Source organism: Grammomys surdaster, unplaced genomic scaffold (assembly GCF_004785775.1).
Source record: "Grammomys surdaster isolate TR1022 unplaced genomic scaffold, NIH_TR_1.0 255, whole genome shotgun sequence".
NCBI classification, from domain to species: Eukaryota; Metazoa; Chordata; class Mammalia; order Rodentia; family Muridae; genus Grammomys; species Grammomys surdaster.
In genome coordinates this window covers 7,646,863-7,661,705 of record NW_021604696.1, presented here as the reverse complement: position 1 = coordinate 7,661,705, position 14,843 = coordinate 7,646,863, and the positions used below count along the sequence as shown (strand labels likewise).

The 14,843-nt window shown below is 47.7% G+C and overlaps 1 protein-coding gene across 1 annotated transcript in view; it reads left to right on the top strand.

Annotated features, from left to right (window-relative positions):
• The window catches only part of Kiaa1211l (KIAA1211 like), a 39,179-nt gene that overhangs the window by 19,609 nt on the left and 4,727 nt on the right, over window positions 1-14,843 (top strand). Inside the window, exon 6 of the mRNA XM_028775508.1 lies at window positions 1-1,276. This exon is cut by the window's left edge and continues 690 nt beyond it. Within this exon, the coding sequence (XP_028631341.1) occupies window positions 1-1,276 (1,276 nt within the window). The remainder of the gene's footprint in view (window positions 1,277-14,843) is intronic.

Genomic DNA, 14,843 nt, shown 5'->3' with positions numbered 1-14,843 from the left:
TCACCTTCTGAGGGAGATGTGGCACCTCCCAAGAGAATCATGGCACCCCCAAAGAGAGACATGTTACCTTCCAAGGAAGATGTGGCACCTCCCAAGATCATGGCATCCCCAGAGAGAGACATGTCACCTTCCAAGGGAGATGTGACACCACCCAAAGGGATTGTGGAGCCTCCTAATAGAGACATGTTACTTCCAAAGGGAGACATAGCACCTCCTGAGACTGTCACTGATACCAACTTGGAAACAACTTCAGATACAGAGAGACAGGACCAAAGTGTCCAGAAGGAAGAGGAGCTGACCCTGGTGGTACCCAGGCCTGAGGGAGTGGGAACAGAGTCTTCCACAGCCCCTGCCCCAAGCCCTCCGGTACCCAAAAGCTGCCTAAAGCACAAAGCCTTGATTACCAGTGGGTCCCCCACAGAGTCTCCTCTGAAAGAGCCCAGCCTAGCAGTCCAGGAGAAAGCAGTTGTGCCTCAGGCCCGCCCTAGGCCTACACAGGCTGCAACCTCTGGAGGTCCAGAGAGGGCAGCCCTGGGGAGAAAGAGCGAGCGGAGTGCGGAGCCACAGCGCAGCGTTAAGAGGTTCTCCGTGACCTCGAGTAGGGCACGTGCCCGTGCTAGCAGCTCTCGCCTTCCAGAATATTCTGTGCAGGTGCCTGCTGGGGGCCGGGCACCCTTGCTGCGGAGTGGCCTTGCCTGGAGGAGTGAGGCAGCACTTGATGACCTTCAGGTGCTACCAAAGCCACAGGAGCGGAAGACAACGGGTGGTGACCCTCAAAACTCAGGGGATATGGGGGCCGGCCAGGCAGGACCGGGCAAGAGCCCCCAGGATGCTGAGCCATGTGCTTCCTCTGTGCAGGAGCCAGCCCCTGGGGAGGACCAGAGCCCCTTCCCAGTCAAGCTGCGGTCCACCTCACTCTCACTCAAATACAGAGACAGCTCTGCCCAGGAGGCCAAAGCCATCAAAAGATACAGCGCCGAAGTCAGGTTGGAGAAAGGAGGCCTGGCTCTGCTCCCCAAGGATGAACAGAGCCACGTCGGAACTGCCCCCGCACTGCGAGGCTCCAGGTCCCCCAATGGGCAAGGGAAAGGAAAGACCAAATCTCCTGAGCAGCCCGGTACCAAGCCACCCCTGCCCAGGAAGCCGCTTCTGCAGAGCCTTACCTTGCCATACCCACCCGCAGGCCTGGATGCCAGCCCTGGGGAGTCTGAGAAACTCATACCGGTCATTCTGCCTCCCGAGCCCAGGAAGGAGAAGTTGCCCCATCAGGGAGCTGGTAAGAGCCTTCCAAGAGGTTTGTTGTTGGGAAGAGATGGGTCACAGGGGAAACTGTGTTGCTGGATAGTCACAAAAACCTGTAAAAACAGGTTCAGATCTTAGTACAAAGAGAATTGGAGGAAAAATTTCAAAATTTCTTAGCATTGCTGACATTTTGAAAGTTGGGGAGCTGAGGCTGCTGTTCTTGCTTGCACAGGCCCAGGATTCAGTCACCAGCACAGGAAAACAAAATGATGGAGACTTAGGAATTGGGGCCATAGCAATGGCTCAGTGATTGATTAACTGCTCTTGCTACCCCAGATGAGGACTGGAGTTTGGTTCTCAGCTAACTGGTGGCTCACAGCTAACTGCCCCGAACTCCAGCTTCAGGGGTTCTGGCATCTTCTCTGGCCTCTGCAAGCACCTGGGCTCACACATGCACGAGCTACAAGCAGATATACCTATGCATATAGATAAAAATAAATATTTTAATGGAATCAGGAGTTGTAATGTAGATAGATGGTCAAACACCAGGCTTTTGTGTGAATGCAGAATAATCATATATGTTGACATAATAGGGCAATCTGGAATCCAATCTGTGGACGATTCTCTGGTTCTAAGTGGGGAATACAAATGTTTCTACTTATGTCTCAGAAAGCCAACTGTGTGTGTGCTAATTTTGATGCAGGTTTCCCCTGGGCCTAATCTCCTGGGTTGTGAGAGTTCTTCTGACCTTATTCCCCCCAAGGAAAACTTTCTTCCCCTGTCCTAATCAGGTATCTGCATGGCCTCATGTGGAAATCATATTGTGTGTGCCTGGAGTCATAGAAAGGTCGGCCTTTACTTCCTGTCCCACAAAGGAGAAGATGTTAGGTTTGGGACACTGCTTAATAACCTTTAAAAGAAACTGTCTTTAAGATGAACAGGGACAAAATAAGATGAGTTGTATCCCTCTTTGATTTATTTCTGATGTTCCAAATCAAAAGGAATCTGTTGGAACTGGGTATCTACAACTCAATTTAAGAGGCCACTTATTGCTGGCTTATGTTATTAATGGAAAATAAGGCTATACAACTGTTGGGTCATGCGTGTGTGTGCATGTGCACACACATGTATACATGCACACACAAGCACACAGCATACATATTTGTGCCTGTAACAGAGAAATTGGAGCCTTAGCAACAGTTTTTCCACGGCAGATTTTATTTTAAAATGTTCCAGGCTATTTTTAAGTGGTTCCTAAAGACCACGAGTCCACTTAAGCACTGCACTGTGGGACAGAGAGGAAGCCAAGCTTGCTGGTTCCCTTGAGAAATCCAGATTCCTGGAAGGCAGCTGGAGACAAAGGAAAAATATGCTCAGGGCGACATCATCAACACAGGTTCAAAGATAAACTGATGTTCTCTGTGTCCACATAAGACCTTAGAAAAGTGTGGCGGATACAATGTTTCGAGTTCCTTCGGGATGGAAGATTTCCAGCACTTGGGAGGGGAGCTTTTCTTGTCTCTGGGCTCTTGGCTCAGACAGAAACTTTTGATACCTCGATAGCCACTGCATCAGCAAGGGAGTCTGAAGGAAGAAGGATCAAGTCCTAGATGATGATCTGCTCTGTATTGTTCCTGAGGCAGCTGTAGAGTGATTCAGAAAGCTGTCTTAACAACAAGGAGAATTACTTTGTAGGTTAAAGTTTGATGTTACCATCTGCTCTCATGGTCCAGGATGGGAAATGTCTCTCAGGGGCCTAATGAGCAGAACTCAGAGTCATAGTTAGAGCTAGAGAGGAAGAAACCTCAGGGGTGGTGTTTGGTCCCTTATTTATGTATGTAACAGCACTATAAAATGTCCAGGATAGGCATAGGCAGGAGGATTGAGTTGGAGGCAAGGTTGCCCTAAGCAATGAGACCCAGTCTCATAGATAGATAGATAGATAGATAGATAGATAGATAGATGATAGATAGATAGATAGATAGATAGATGATAGATAGACAGATAGATCTTGCTTAAGTAGTAGAGTTATCTGGCCCATGTCTGTACATTGACATTTTCTAGTCCATAGAAATAGCAACTGATTTCCAAAGCAAGTGCTTTGCGGCTCCTCTGCTGGGCACAGGTCATGGTTGAGATTTTCGTGAGAGGGGAAAAGAGGAGGAGTTGCCCTCCATCTGTTAGGATTCCATCCTCTCAGAAGCTGTGATATGAGAGCCAAGCTCCAGGACTGTGAGTACTGCCTGGTCCCTGTCTTCTCCACTCTACCGTGGGGTCTGCAGACTGCCTCAGACAGACCAGAGCAGAACCTCAGGTCTGTGTGGTCGATCCTCACCTGGGCAACAGTCCCCACACTTAGATCACTAATGTGGCTTCTGCCTTCATCCTCACTGCTCCCAAACTGTAGCAGCTGGAGGTCATTTAATTCACATCAGACATATAGATAATGAAAGATTTTATAACCCTGTTCATCTGTTTCCTACAATTAAGTTTTGCTATTTATTACCTTGTGGTGGCAGGGACTTTGCCCAGGTTCACAGATCGTTAAGTCAGAGTATCAATTGTCCCTGATAGGTGCCCAGCTCTAAACTTTGTTCCAGTGGCTCCAGCTCTGTTGTCCCCTGCACGGATGTTTTTCTTGTCCTTCTGCATCCTGTGTTCCCTTTGAAGGGAAGGAGGAACCTTCCCTCAGTGATGAGGGCAGGAGGTGTAGGAATTATTGTAGCAGACACAGGAGCCCAGTTTGCCAAAGGGGCTGGAGATCATGGGGCTATCTATGATAAAGTGGTTACACAAGCCAAGTTGTGTGTGTGTGTACACACACGCGCGCGTGCGCGCGTATGCGTTTCTCAGCACAAACGTTTATAGACCTGGGCCACAATTTGCCGATCTGCTATGAGAAGAAGATGGACTATGGCTAGCCAGCTTGTTCAATTTCCAAGACACTCTCCTTCCTCCTGTTGGTCCAGTGCATCTCAGAGAGTAAATTACGGGTCAGGAAACAACTTCCCACACACATAATTAGACCCTATTTTTAGAAGGAGATAGTGTCATGTTTTGAAACCGTCTAAAACACACACACACACACACACACACACACACACACACACACACACACACACACGACATATAGAAAAAGTTTGCTGTGAGCCAGGAATTTTGGCACATGCCTGTAATTCTAGCTACTTGGGAGACAGAGTCAGGCCAGTGGTAAGTTTGAGGCCAGCCACTGCAACCTGGCAATATTCTCTTTCAAAGTAATGTTTTTAAGGAGTAGAGAGATTATCTCGTGGTTCAGTTTGCTTTGTATCATTGTGATAAAACATCATGACCAAGGACAACTTATTGGGATTACACATCCTGATCATAGCCCATCATTAAGGAAAACAAGACAGGACCTGAAGCAGGCCAGGAACTTGGAGTAGGAACTGAAGCAGGGACCATGGAGGGAAAACTCCTTATTGGCTTGCTTCCTGACTCATGTTCAGACACCTTTCTTGTGGCTCCTAGGACCACCTGCCCAGGGGTGGCACTCCCTAGAGTGAGCTGGATCCTCTCCTATCAATGCCCCCAAAGACATGCCTACAAGGCCAACCTGGTGGAGGCATTTTCTCAACTGAAAGTTCCCCCTTCCCAGATGATTCAAGCTTCTCTGTCAGGTTAACCAAAAACTAACCACACGCCTCACACACATAAGACTCTGGTTTCAATCTCCTGGGCCTAGTTTGATTCTTTCTGAGGAATACCTACATGCATCTTGAGCAGTTTTGTTTTTGTTGTTTTTTATTTTTTTATTTTTTATTTTTTTGGATTTTTCTGGAAACCCATCTCTGCTCACACTTTTAGCCTTACCCTTCCCTAAGAGAGCATTTGTTGTTAGCCTGCTAGCCTCTGCCTCCCAGCCTTCCCTGTGCTCCTCAATGTCTGTAACTCTCTCAGAAATGGGGACATTTCATTCTGGAGGAAGAGTCCAGATCAGAGACTCCCCAATCTTCTTACCCATGAAAACCTCCTAAACACAGTCTCCCACGTTCCTTTCAGAGATCTCATTGCACAATGGTATCTAGAAGAAGACCAATGAGAAGTTCCCCGAGAGAGCCGGAGGGCCTATCCCGGACGCAGAAGACAAGTGAATTCTTCAGAATGTTAACTCTAGTCAGGCATCCTATCCGTGACCATTCTAAGCATCTAAGTATGAGTTAAAAGCTCAGAGCCTAACAACAGAAAGGAAGAATTTTACTGTGTGTAAATTTTAAAATAATTTTTAAACATACAAAACACAGACGCCTCCTCCCCTGCTGAATGCCCTTATTCCCTGTCTAAATGTTAATCCCGTCCTACATAAAGAGACCAGTTCCTTCCCACATGCAGTCATAGCTCTGACATACTAGGATAGGCACACAGATGATTTATTTCATCACAACCTGCTATCCATACTGTCCTGCCATTTGACATTTGGCGTCCACCATACAGCAGGGACATCTTTCACAGTCAGCTTGAGTAGCTTGGCCCATCATTTTAAGTACTGTCTACTATGTGTGCCTCCTGGCGAAGGACGTTGAGCTTGTTCTGAGCCTTTTCCCTCTCCGGCACTATCCTGGCTAGTTTTATGTCATCCTGACACAAGCTAAAGTCACTGTAAAAGAGAGAACCTCAGCTGAGAAAATAATCCCTACCAGACTGGCCTGGGAACGAGTCTGTGGTGCATTTTCTTAATTAGTGATTGATGTGGCTCAACTGACGGCGGTCCTGGGTGATTTAATCAAGCTGAGCAAATCACAAGGAGCAAGCCAGTGAGCAGCACTCCTCCGAGGCCTCTGCACCAGCTCCTGCCTCCAGGTTCCTGCCTCCAGGTCCCTGCCTCCAGGTCCCTGCCTCCAGGTCCCTGCTTCCAGGTTCCTGCCCTGACTTCCTTTGATGATGGTCTGTGTTGAGGAAGTGTAAGCAGAAATAAATGCTTTCCTTCCCAAGATGGTTTTGGTTATGTTTTATCATAGCAATAGGAACCCTAAGACAGTCACTATACCATGGTCACCAATCTGGCCAATTTTACTTCTGAATCACATCATGGGCTCTCCAGGACAGATTCTCAAAAGTGGACTCCAGTGCACTGTTCACTGGGTTGAATCTAGATTGTCTCCCATGAAGACCACATTGGTCTTCCAGCACAGTAGAAACTATTCCCCACACCCCACCCCCACCTCCTGGGTATTAGGTGAAGCTGGTTAGTCTGTGCCCCACCCCTACCTGGTATGAAGGAAGGAAAAATGTCAGTCATGCCATACAACTTGATCAGTGAGTTTCAGCCATCACAGAGGCAAGTGCTGTAACTTTCCCTCGTTCTCCCATCAATATCTGTTTCTTCCAGCATGAGGAACCGAACTCAGGGCTTAGTGAATACTAGGCGGGTATTCACACTGCCCTGTAGACCCCCAGCACAGAACTCCCTGTCTTTAACCTGTCTCCCATCCAGTTCTCTTCCCATATCCAACCATGGAGCGATCATCTTTAAAAACTCGCTATGCCTTCCCAACACGTGTAGAGTAGAGTTGTAATTCCTGGGTCAGACGCTCAAGGCTTTTTAGATTAGGGCCAGAGTCAACATCTCTGCATTCTAAAGCTCTTTGCCTCCCCTCAGGCCCCAGGTTTCCCCCTCTCTGGCAGCCTCACCCTGCTCTGCTGTGGGAAGCACACACTACCCTGACCTGAGCAACATGGATTTGAAGGGTTTGCTCGCCAGTGTCACTTGAGTTTCTCAAACTCGGAGTGTTGTTTCTTTGCATGTAAAATGAGGCTGGTGCTAATATGGGTTATAGGAACACAGAACAGCAAACACATTTTACCTGTGACAAGTGACACCATTTCATAGCACAGAACTGTTTTCTCAAGGAAGTGCCAATTTCTTCATCTCAGTGCCAAAGAACACACAGTGGCCGGGATTCTTCTTCCTAGCTCAGACGGAGGTGCCGGGCCACAGATGGAAAAACCCAGACTGTGTTAGCAGTTCAGGACACATTTACCAGCCTACCTTGAATTAGGGATGGTGGAACTTTGTGGCACTTCTTGACAAGCAGAGCCATAGCTTGAGATCCCCCACTGGAGGGACTGGGACAGGAACGGACACCTCACATACTCTGGAGTCTCTAGGAGATACTATGGAACTTCTTGGGAGGTTGAGTGTATGTTCCCTGCAGTTGAGCATCTTGGAGGATTGGTGGCCAATTCCAGCCACTTCTGGATGTTGGGCAGATAAGGCTTCTCTGTGACCTCCTGGAGTTCCAGTGCTACCAAGAGGACAAGAGAACCCCAGAGAGCAGCTGGAACCCAGGAGACCTAAAAGTTGACCGGAATTTTCCAGAGTCCTTCTGGACACCTGCCAATTATAGGACAAGCCCAGTAAGAGAGTGGCAGGTGTCAATCAAAGAAGAACACTCTTAATCTCCCACCCACTTTTCCTTCTGGACCTACAGCCGTTGAGAAAGAAACCTGACCCCTTCAGGGAACAGAAAGCTCAACCTGACTTAGCTCAGGGACTGTGTGCTCTGGCTTCTACCTAAGGCGGCTTTGTCTTCCTGTGGACATTTGCCCATTCTCTAGACACACATTTGATTGTCACAGAGCAGGTGGAGTGAGAGAAAGAAGGTGGTGAGCATTCTCCAGTGTACAGTCCCTCCGTGGTGTAGAATTACCAGCTCCAAAGACAGTACAGAGCCCAGGTTGAGTAACTATCTTGGCCACTCAGAGGGAAAGTTCAGAGGGGAGGAAGTGGGTGTATCAGAAACTCATGGGAATATACCCCTTAATACAGGGTGCACCTTACTCCGTAAGTCGAGATCAGCAGTCAGAATGGCTGTGCTCACATCTTAGCTTCATTTCATTGTGTCCATAAGTATCAAGGGTTTCTAAGGGAATTAAGAGTTTACTAAATTGGTGAACACAATATAATCCAAATATCTCACCAACAGCAGTAGCACACTTGGAAGGCCAGGTACCTAGTAATTGCTTAGGCCTTGAGGCGGGGTGCATCCACAGTAAGACTGACCCAGCAATGGCTGCTCACCCCAGAGAGGCCATGAACCCAGGAGTTGGTCCATTTACAAGGCTGGGTACCTCAGCAGTGCCAATGAAGGCCTGGAAGTAAGGCCAGAGAGTAGGTGGAATAATCCCACTTCTATGTCCTATGAATCTGGGCTGCTACCAGAAGGTGTCACCCATATTTGAGGTGGGTCTTCCCACATCCATTAAGGCCAGTAAGACAACCTCACACCAGCTTGCCAACAGGCCATCCTAATATAGACAGTTCTTCAACTGAGTATTCCCCACCTCAGATGATTCTAACTCATGACATGTTGACATTTAAAGCCAACCATTCTGGGCAAGTGACTTTGCTCAGTGAACCTCTGGCAAGGGTCTGAAAAATTAACTCTGAGGAGAGTTGTGAATGTCCTTATGAATGCCGTGTCTGCTAGAGTTTGGGTCTTGAATGCCCCCCAAAGCCCCATGTGTCATGGGTTCAAAACTTGGTACTAGCTCATGAGCCTTTTGGGAGACGAAGGAACCTGTGGCAGACAGGCATCCAGGAAAGAGATTAGGCACATTTTTGAATTGAATATTGGGAACATTCTTGTCCTCTTTTGCTTTCTGGATCCCATGAAGTGAACAGGCTGTCACCAGCTTCTGCTGGCATATCTTTCGCCATCACTGGCCCAAAGAAACAGGGCCAAGTGGCCTTTGAGACCCTGACACTTTGAGCCAGATTAAGTATTCCCTCTGTTTAAGTTGGTTCTGTCTAGTGCTTTGCTGTAGTTTCACAGAGGGTTAGCAGTGCCGCTCTGAGAGGCAACATCTAGTGGAATTCAGTTCTTACATTTCTCTGGTGGAGAGGCCTTACCCACTTGCTAAGGGGTGGTGAGGGAGGCCCCAGATGTGTAATAGGAGGAAGATCTTTGCCCTGTGGACAAGGACCATCCATCTCTGTAAGTGGCTACTTCTTCCTTCTTGGTCACTGGAGGCAGTTCTCATGGTGTTCCAGCTGTTATTGGATCTTCTCTAGAGGGCAGAGGCAAGGACTCTCATGGAGGGTGTTTGTGTAGCTTGTGGGTTATATGAGTGGGTACCATACAATCTGACAGTTTTCTTATTATTCTGTTGCAGCTCAAAATTATTTTCAAATAATTGTTCCCACATTCTGTGTTCTTTCAGGATCACTGTTCCGTCTGAGGCAGGTGATAGAGACCTGCTGGCTCCCAGCTGAGAGCTGGGCTTGGGTCATTGCTTTTTGCCTGAGAGTCTAGTTTTAATTGCATAGTTGTTGGCAGTTGAGAAAAATAATGTCCTTTGGGTCTAGTGCTCTGACTATCAACACACTTTGGCTACCAGGTGTCCACTATGCAGTGTTAGGCCCAGCCAGTCTGGGGTGTCTGCCCACCTTCCTGGTCAAGCATTTAGCAGCAAGTCCTGCTTGCATGAGGAAGAGCATCTAACAAGATATCTCTCCCTTAGGATGCCCCCAGTAAATGTGCTTGCACAGGGGTGACCAGATTCCTGGCCTCACTCCATGTATCTTACCCAGATATGAGTCATGTGTTATTTTGTAACCACTTCTGGGCAGGAAGGCTTTAAAAACACAACAACAAACTAGAACAATGACCCATAAACTTGGGCCTTTGGTTCTCATGTTTATGCATCTTGGGCGGCACTGCTAACCCTCTATGAAACTACAGCAAAGCGAACCAACTTAAACAGAGGGAATACTTAATTTGGCTCAAAGTGTCAGGGTCTCAAAGGCCACTTGGCCCTGTTTCTTTGGGCCAGTGATGGTGAAAGACATGCCAGAAGAAGCCAGTGACAGCCTGTTCACTTCATGGGATCCAGGAAGCAAAAGAGAACAAGAAGGGGCTGTGTTCCCAATATTCAATTCAAAGGTTTGCCTAATCTCCTTCCTGGATGCCTGCAGCTTGGCCTACCAGCATGTGCCCTGTGCAAACAAGGAAGAGCAAGATAGCTTACAGCTGCCATCTGTGACACAAACGGTGGAGAACCATCAGCTCTCACCATCCCAGGATTTAAACAGGAGTGACAGCCATTTTAGAGATCACGACATTTTGGTTATTTGATATGTGTGTATACACTTACAGGCAGGTGTCTCACGCTGTGTGTGTGTAGGGGTCAGAAGCCAGCTTTCGGAAGATAATTCTTTCTTTCCAGCATCTAGGTCCTTGGGGTGGGGTACGGGTCGGGTGTCCCAAGTCAGGTCTTCAGGATTGACATCAAGTACCTTTACCTACTGAGCAGTCTCAGTGGCGTGACAACATTTTCTTCTTCCTTTCTTGTGGGTTTGAAGACTGAGAGAGGTCAGGCAGAGGTCAGACTGTAGGTCAGGCAGAGGTGAGTTTCTGAGTTAAGGGTGGAAATGAAAACCACAAGAAGCCTGAGGCGGCAGAAGAAGAGTCCAGTATACCTTGGCTATGCCTCTTGAACTGAGAAGAAGTCACGGGGTGAGGACAGTATGGTCCTTTTGACCTTTCATGCAGCTGGGGAAGAAAATTTTGAAATGGTGGATGTCTTCCTGGGAGCTAGGGAGTGGGAGAGGGGCCACCGTCAGAAAGGGAAGTGGAAGGAGACCACAAGGGACCTTGGAGGCTGAGGGGTAAAGAGAGTGGGAAGGAGCTGCCAGTGAGGGCTGACACTTCCTCCAGAGTCCCTTGATGCTGGCACTTCTTGAATTGTGGAAACAGCTCCCAGGCAAAGGCCTGCCTTATCCCCTGTGTGAGCAGGGCGTTAGACTCCTCTTCCTGACTAGTGTTCAGCAGCTAGTGAATCCAAGTGATCTGACAGCTGTGTGTTCTAGTTTGTATTTACTTTTATGTGTTGTGTCATATGCATGTGTTTGCATTACTGTGTATGTGCCCGTCTGTGCATCATGTGAAGGCCAGAGGTAGACGTTGGGTGTCTTCCTCTGTTGCTCTCCACCTTGTTTTCTGAGCACGGGTCTGTCACTGAACTTGAAACTGACCAGTTGGTTGAGTCTTAGCTGCTCAGCAAGCTGCGGGCCTCATCTTCCCTCTGCCTGCCCAGCACTAGGGTTAAAAGTGTATGTCGCCATGTCTGGCTTTTTGATGTGGGCAGTGGGGATCTGAACTCAATAGGCAGCTTACCTCCTGGGTAAGTAGGCCCCTCCAGTACCCTTGCTTATAGGTACTTTTTATTGAAGAGTACTATAGGTATAGAAAATCCATACCTGATATTTGACCAGAGTAGTGAATTTCAAAGTTAGGGAAAATACAAGGTGAGGTCCCTGTGCGTGAGTGGTCTCAGAATCAACCTGTCAGTACATAAGCTTATTGTATGCTCTGTGTGTTTCTTTAAAAAAAAAAATTATTCAATATGTATCCTTGGTCTATTAGCATTGAACTCACAGCTGACAGCATTGTAACTATGACTAAAGTACTTTTCTAATGCATATTCTCTTTGTAAGCATGCCATAACTATCCAATGCATATTCTCTTTGTAAGCATGCCAGAACTATCCTGCACTTAGGAACTCTGAACAACATGTCAGCACCACTCTTGGTGTGATTTTAAACACTCAGAACATTGGGGCATGGTGCTGTATGCTTTTAATTCCAGCACTCAGGAGGCAGAAGCAGCTGGATCTCTGTGAGTTTGAAGCCGGTCTGGTCTACAGAGTGAGTTCTGGACCAGCCAGGGCTACACAGAGAAACTCTGTATAAAGATTAAAATACTGCAAACACCAAGTAAAAGCCCAAACATGTGGCTCTAAATAGATCACAAAGAAAACACATGTACGGTGCAGGCATTGACACCAGAAGGCAGAATGTCTTCCTGTCACCTCTTACCTGGGAACATGCACACCAGGAACTCAGATTTCCTCCTGCCAACTGCATATATCCAGGAAATTGCAGAAGCACCTGATCTGGGGTTGCTGATGCATTTTGGCAGGGAAACAGTGAGCTTTGGGCATTGATTGTTTGCTGAATGAGGAAATGAAGGGATAGTGGGTTCATTTGGGGTTGGAGCTAGTACACAGCTCTATATTTTGTGCTTTATGAAAAACCCTTGCCTGGTTTCAAAATAAAACCTCTGGCAAGCACCGTAAGCCCAAGTTCTGTTATAAGATTGCCCCATGGCTGCTGGACAGGACTGATGGGAAGCCTCTAAAACCCACAAGTGATATTGACCAGGAGCTGGCTGTGAGCCAGGACCGATAACAGATTAGTGAATGTTTTAAGAACAGAGCTGAAGTCTTACAGGCTGAAAACCTAATGTAAACCCTGAAGCAAACACAAGGTGCTGTATTCCCGGGACACAAGGGCCATGGGGCCCTAGAGGTCCCCTTAGTGTCTGTCTGTCATGCCCATCATGTATATCACGACTGTAGCTGGGGGCCAAAGAAACAAGCAGACAGGACCAAGCGCTGTTCTGGATTCAACCACTTGAAAGACATGGTTGCTAATACATCCACTTTCGATCAGAAGTCTTATTGAGCGAACTCAGGCCTCTTCTTCCCTGGAGAAGGTTTTAATTCCTGGAAATGAGCTGTGGATATACATTTTTACAATGACAGTTCAGGGGCTGCAAAGATGGCTCTCATTAAAGCATTTGCCTCAGAAGTGTGAGGGCTTGAGCTGACTCCCCAGCAACCAGTTTCTTAATATCCCAGCATTGGGCTGGGGGGCAGGAAGGAGGCCCCCTGGGGCTTACTGGCCACCCAGTCTAGCAGTATCAGTGAGCCCCAGGTTAGATGAGTGACCCAATCTCAAAAGTAAAGAGGCATAGAGATTAGGGAAGACACTTGGTGTCAACCCCTGGCCTTCATGTGCATACATGCATATAAACCTGTGTATGTACTCATGAACATGTGCAAACACACACACACATGAATATGCATGTGCACACACACATGAATGCACAAGCATACTTATACACACACATGTATGCACACAAACGAACACATGAATGTGCAAGCACACCCATACGAACACACTTGTGCGCACATACACACACACACACACACACACACTCTCGCAGGTTCTTCAAAGACAGCACGTAGAGCAGCATGCCCTCCTGTTCCAAGCTTGCTTAGACCAGAACGTCTGCTTTAATTTCTCAGCCCCAGGAGTGGGAGCTCCTGAAGTTCACGTCCTCCAGCTCCCTGCCTCCCACCCACAACGGTGTCTTGACAGCTCTAAGCTTCCGGGCTCAGCTTTGTACCAGGTGTCATGGAGGGTGTGGTTCATCATTTGAGTTTCATCCTCAGCCCCTCAGCTGGTCACTTCTAGAATTCTTTCTGGAAAAACAAAACAAGCAAACAAACAAAAGCCAGTGCCTTGAGTTTGATTTTTAACAGACACCAAAACCAAGCAAAGAGGGTGACTCCGAGTGACGAAAAGTGTTTGCCACCTGTAGGTTGAGAATCCCAGGACCGAGTGAGTGGTTAGGACTTGGGGAGGTGGTGCCTTCTAAATACAAATAGCTCTAAGTCACGTAAGTCCACAAGCTAAATCCATAAGCCCACTTAGTTTGCCCATCTTTTGAAAGAGATTAGAAAACAGAAATCAACAAAATGGTTGTGTTACATTGTTACCAGCAATGAGAGAATGACCGTGGGAACAGCTGCTACAGGGCAGCCAGTGGTCTTCTGCACACACTGCAAAGGAGAACAGGTACCAGGTGCCAGGCACCATGCTGGGGCTTGAGGGAGGGGAGGATGTTATCACTGAATCATTACAAACAGCTGGCCCAGATAGCAAGTTGTCTTGTGGAATTTTTTTACACTTACACTTACTCGATTTAAGAAGGTCAGTAAGCCCAGGAGCACACTGCTAGCCTGAGGCCTTAAACCCAGCCCCAGGACAGGCTGTGTTGAAGATTGGTGCTTTACTGAGTTTTCCCAAACAGAGCTTGAGGGAAGAGACTGTGTTACTTGAGAAGGGAGGAATTTTACCAGCTGTTCCTTTGATGGACTTTCCTCCTTAAATAACAAAGTGATCGTTTTCCTCCGATCAGAAGTCACTTGCCATGCAGTGGGGTTGTTTGGGCCAAGCTGGGTGGCTCTCCAGCTCCCCACACCTGAGGTACTTGCCATCTGGAAGTGTTAGTCTGTGTTTGTTCTAAGGCAGATTAGATTGTCCCCTTCCCTGGCAGTTGTATAGGGAGCCAGCCTCCCTCAGATCCTCAGCAAAGGGATCACATACATTCCAACACATGATGTCTGCTGTTCAGTGAGGGAAATGCTGGGCTCTGCAGGTGTTGGTCGCAGACCTGAGCACACTGGACAACCTAAAACCCTTGTTATTCGGGAAGGAGGAGCTGAGATGTCAGATGTCTATAAACCAAATCCCCAGGAGACTCAGGTCTGTCTGTTGAGGCAGGAAGATAAACAGTAGAAAGTTTGCCTGTGGCTTTATTTGAACTGATACATCTGCAGTGTCCTAGAGCTGACCTTTTGAGCAGATTTAATCTCAGAAGAACAACCTTTGCCCTGAGTGTTAATGCTTTAAGGGGTCATTGACAACCTTTATGGCCCCCGAAGGCTGCCATAGACTGCCATCTGCCTGTCTTCATTCTTCTCTCTAGCCC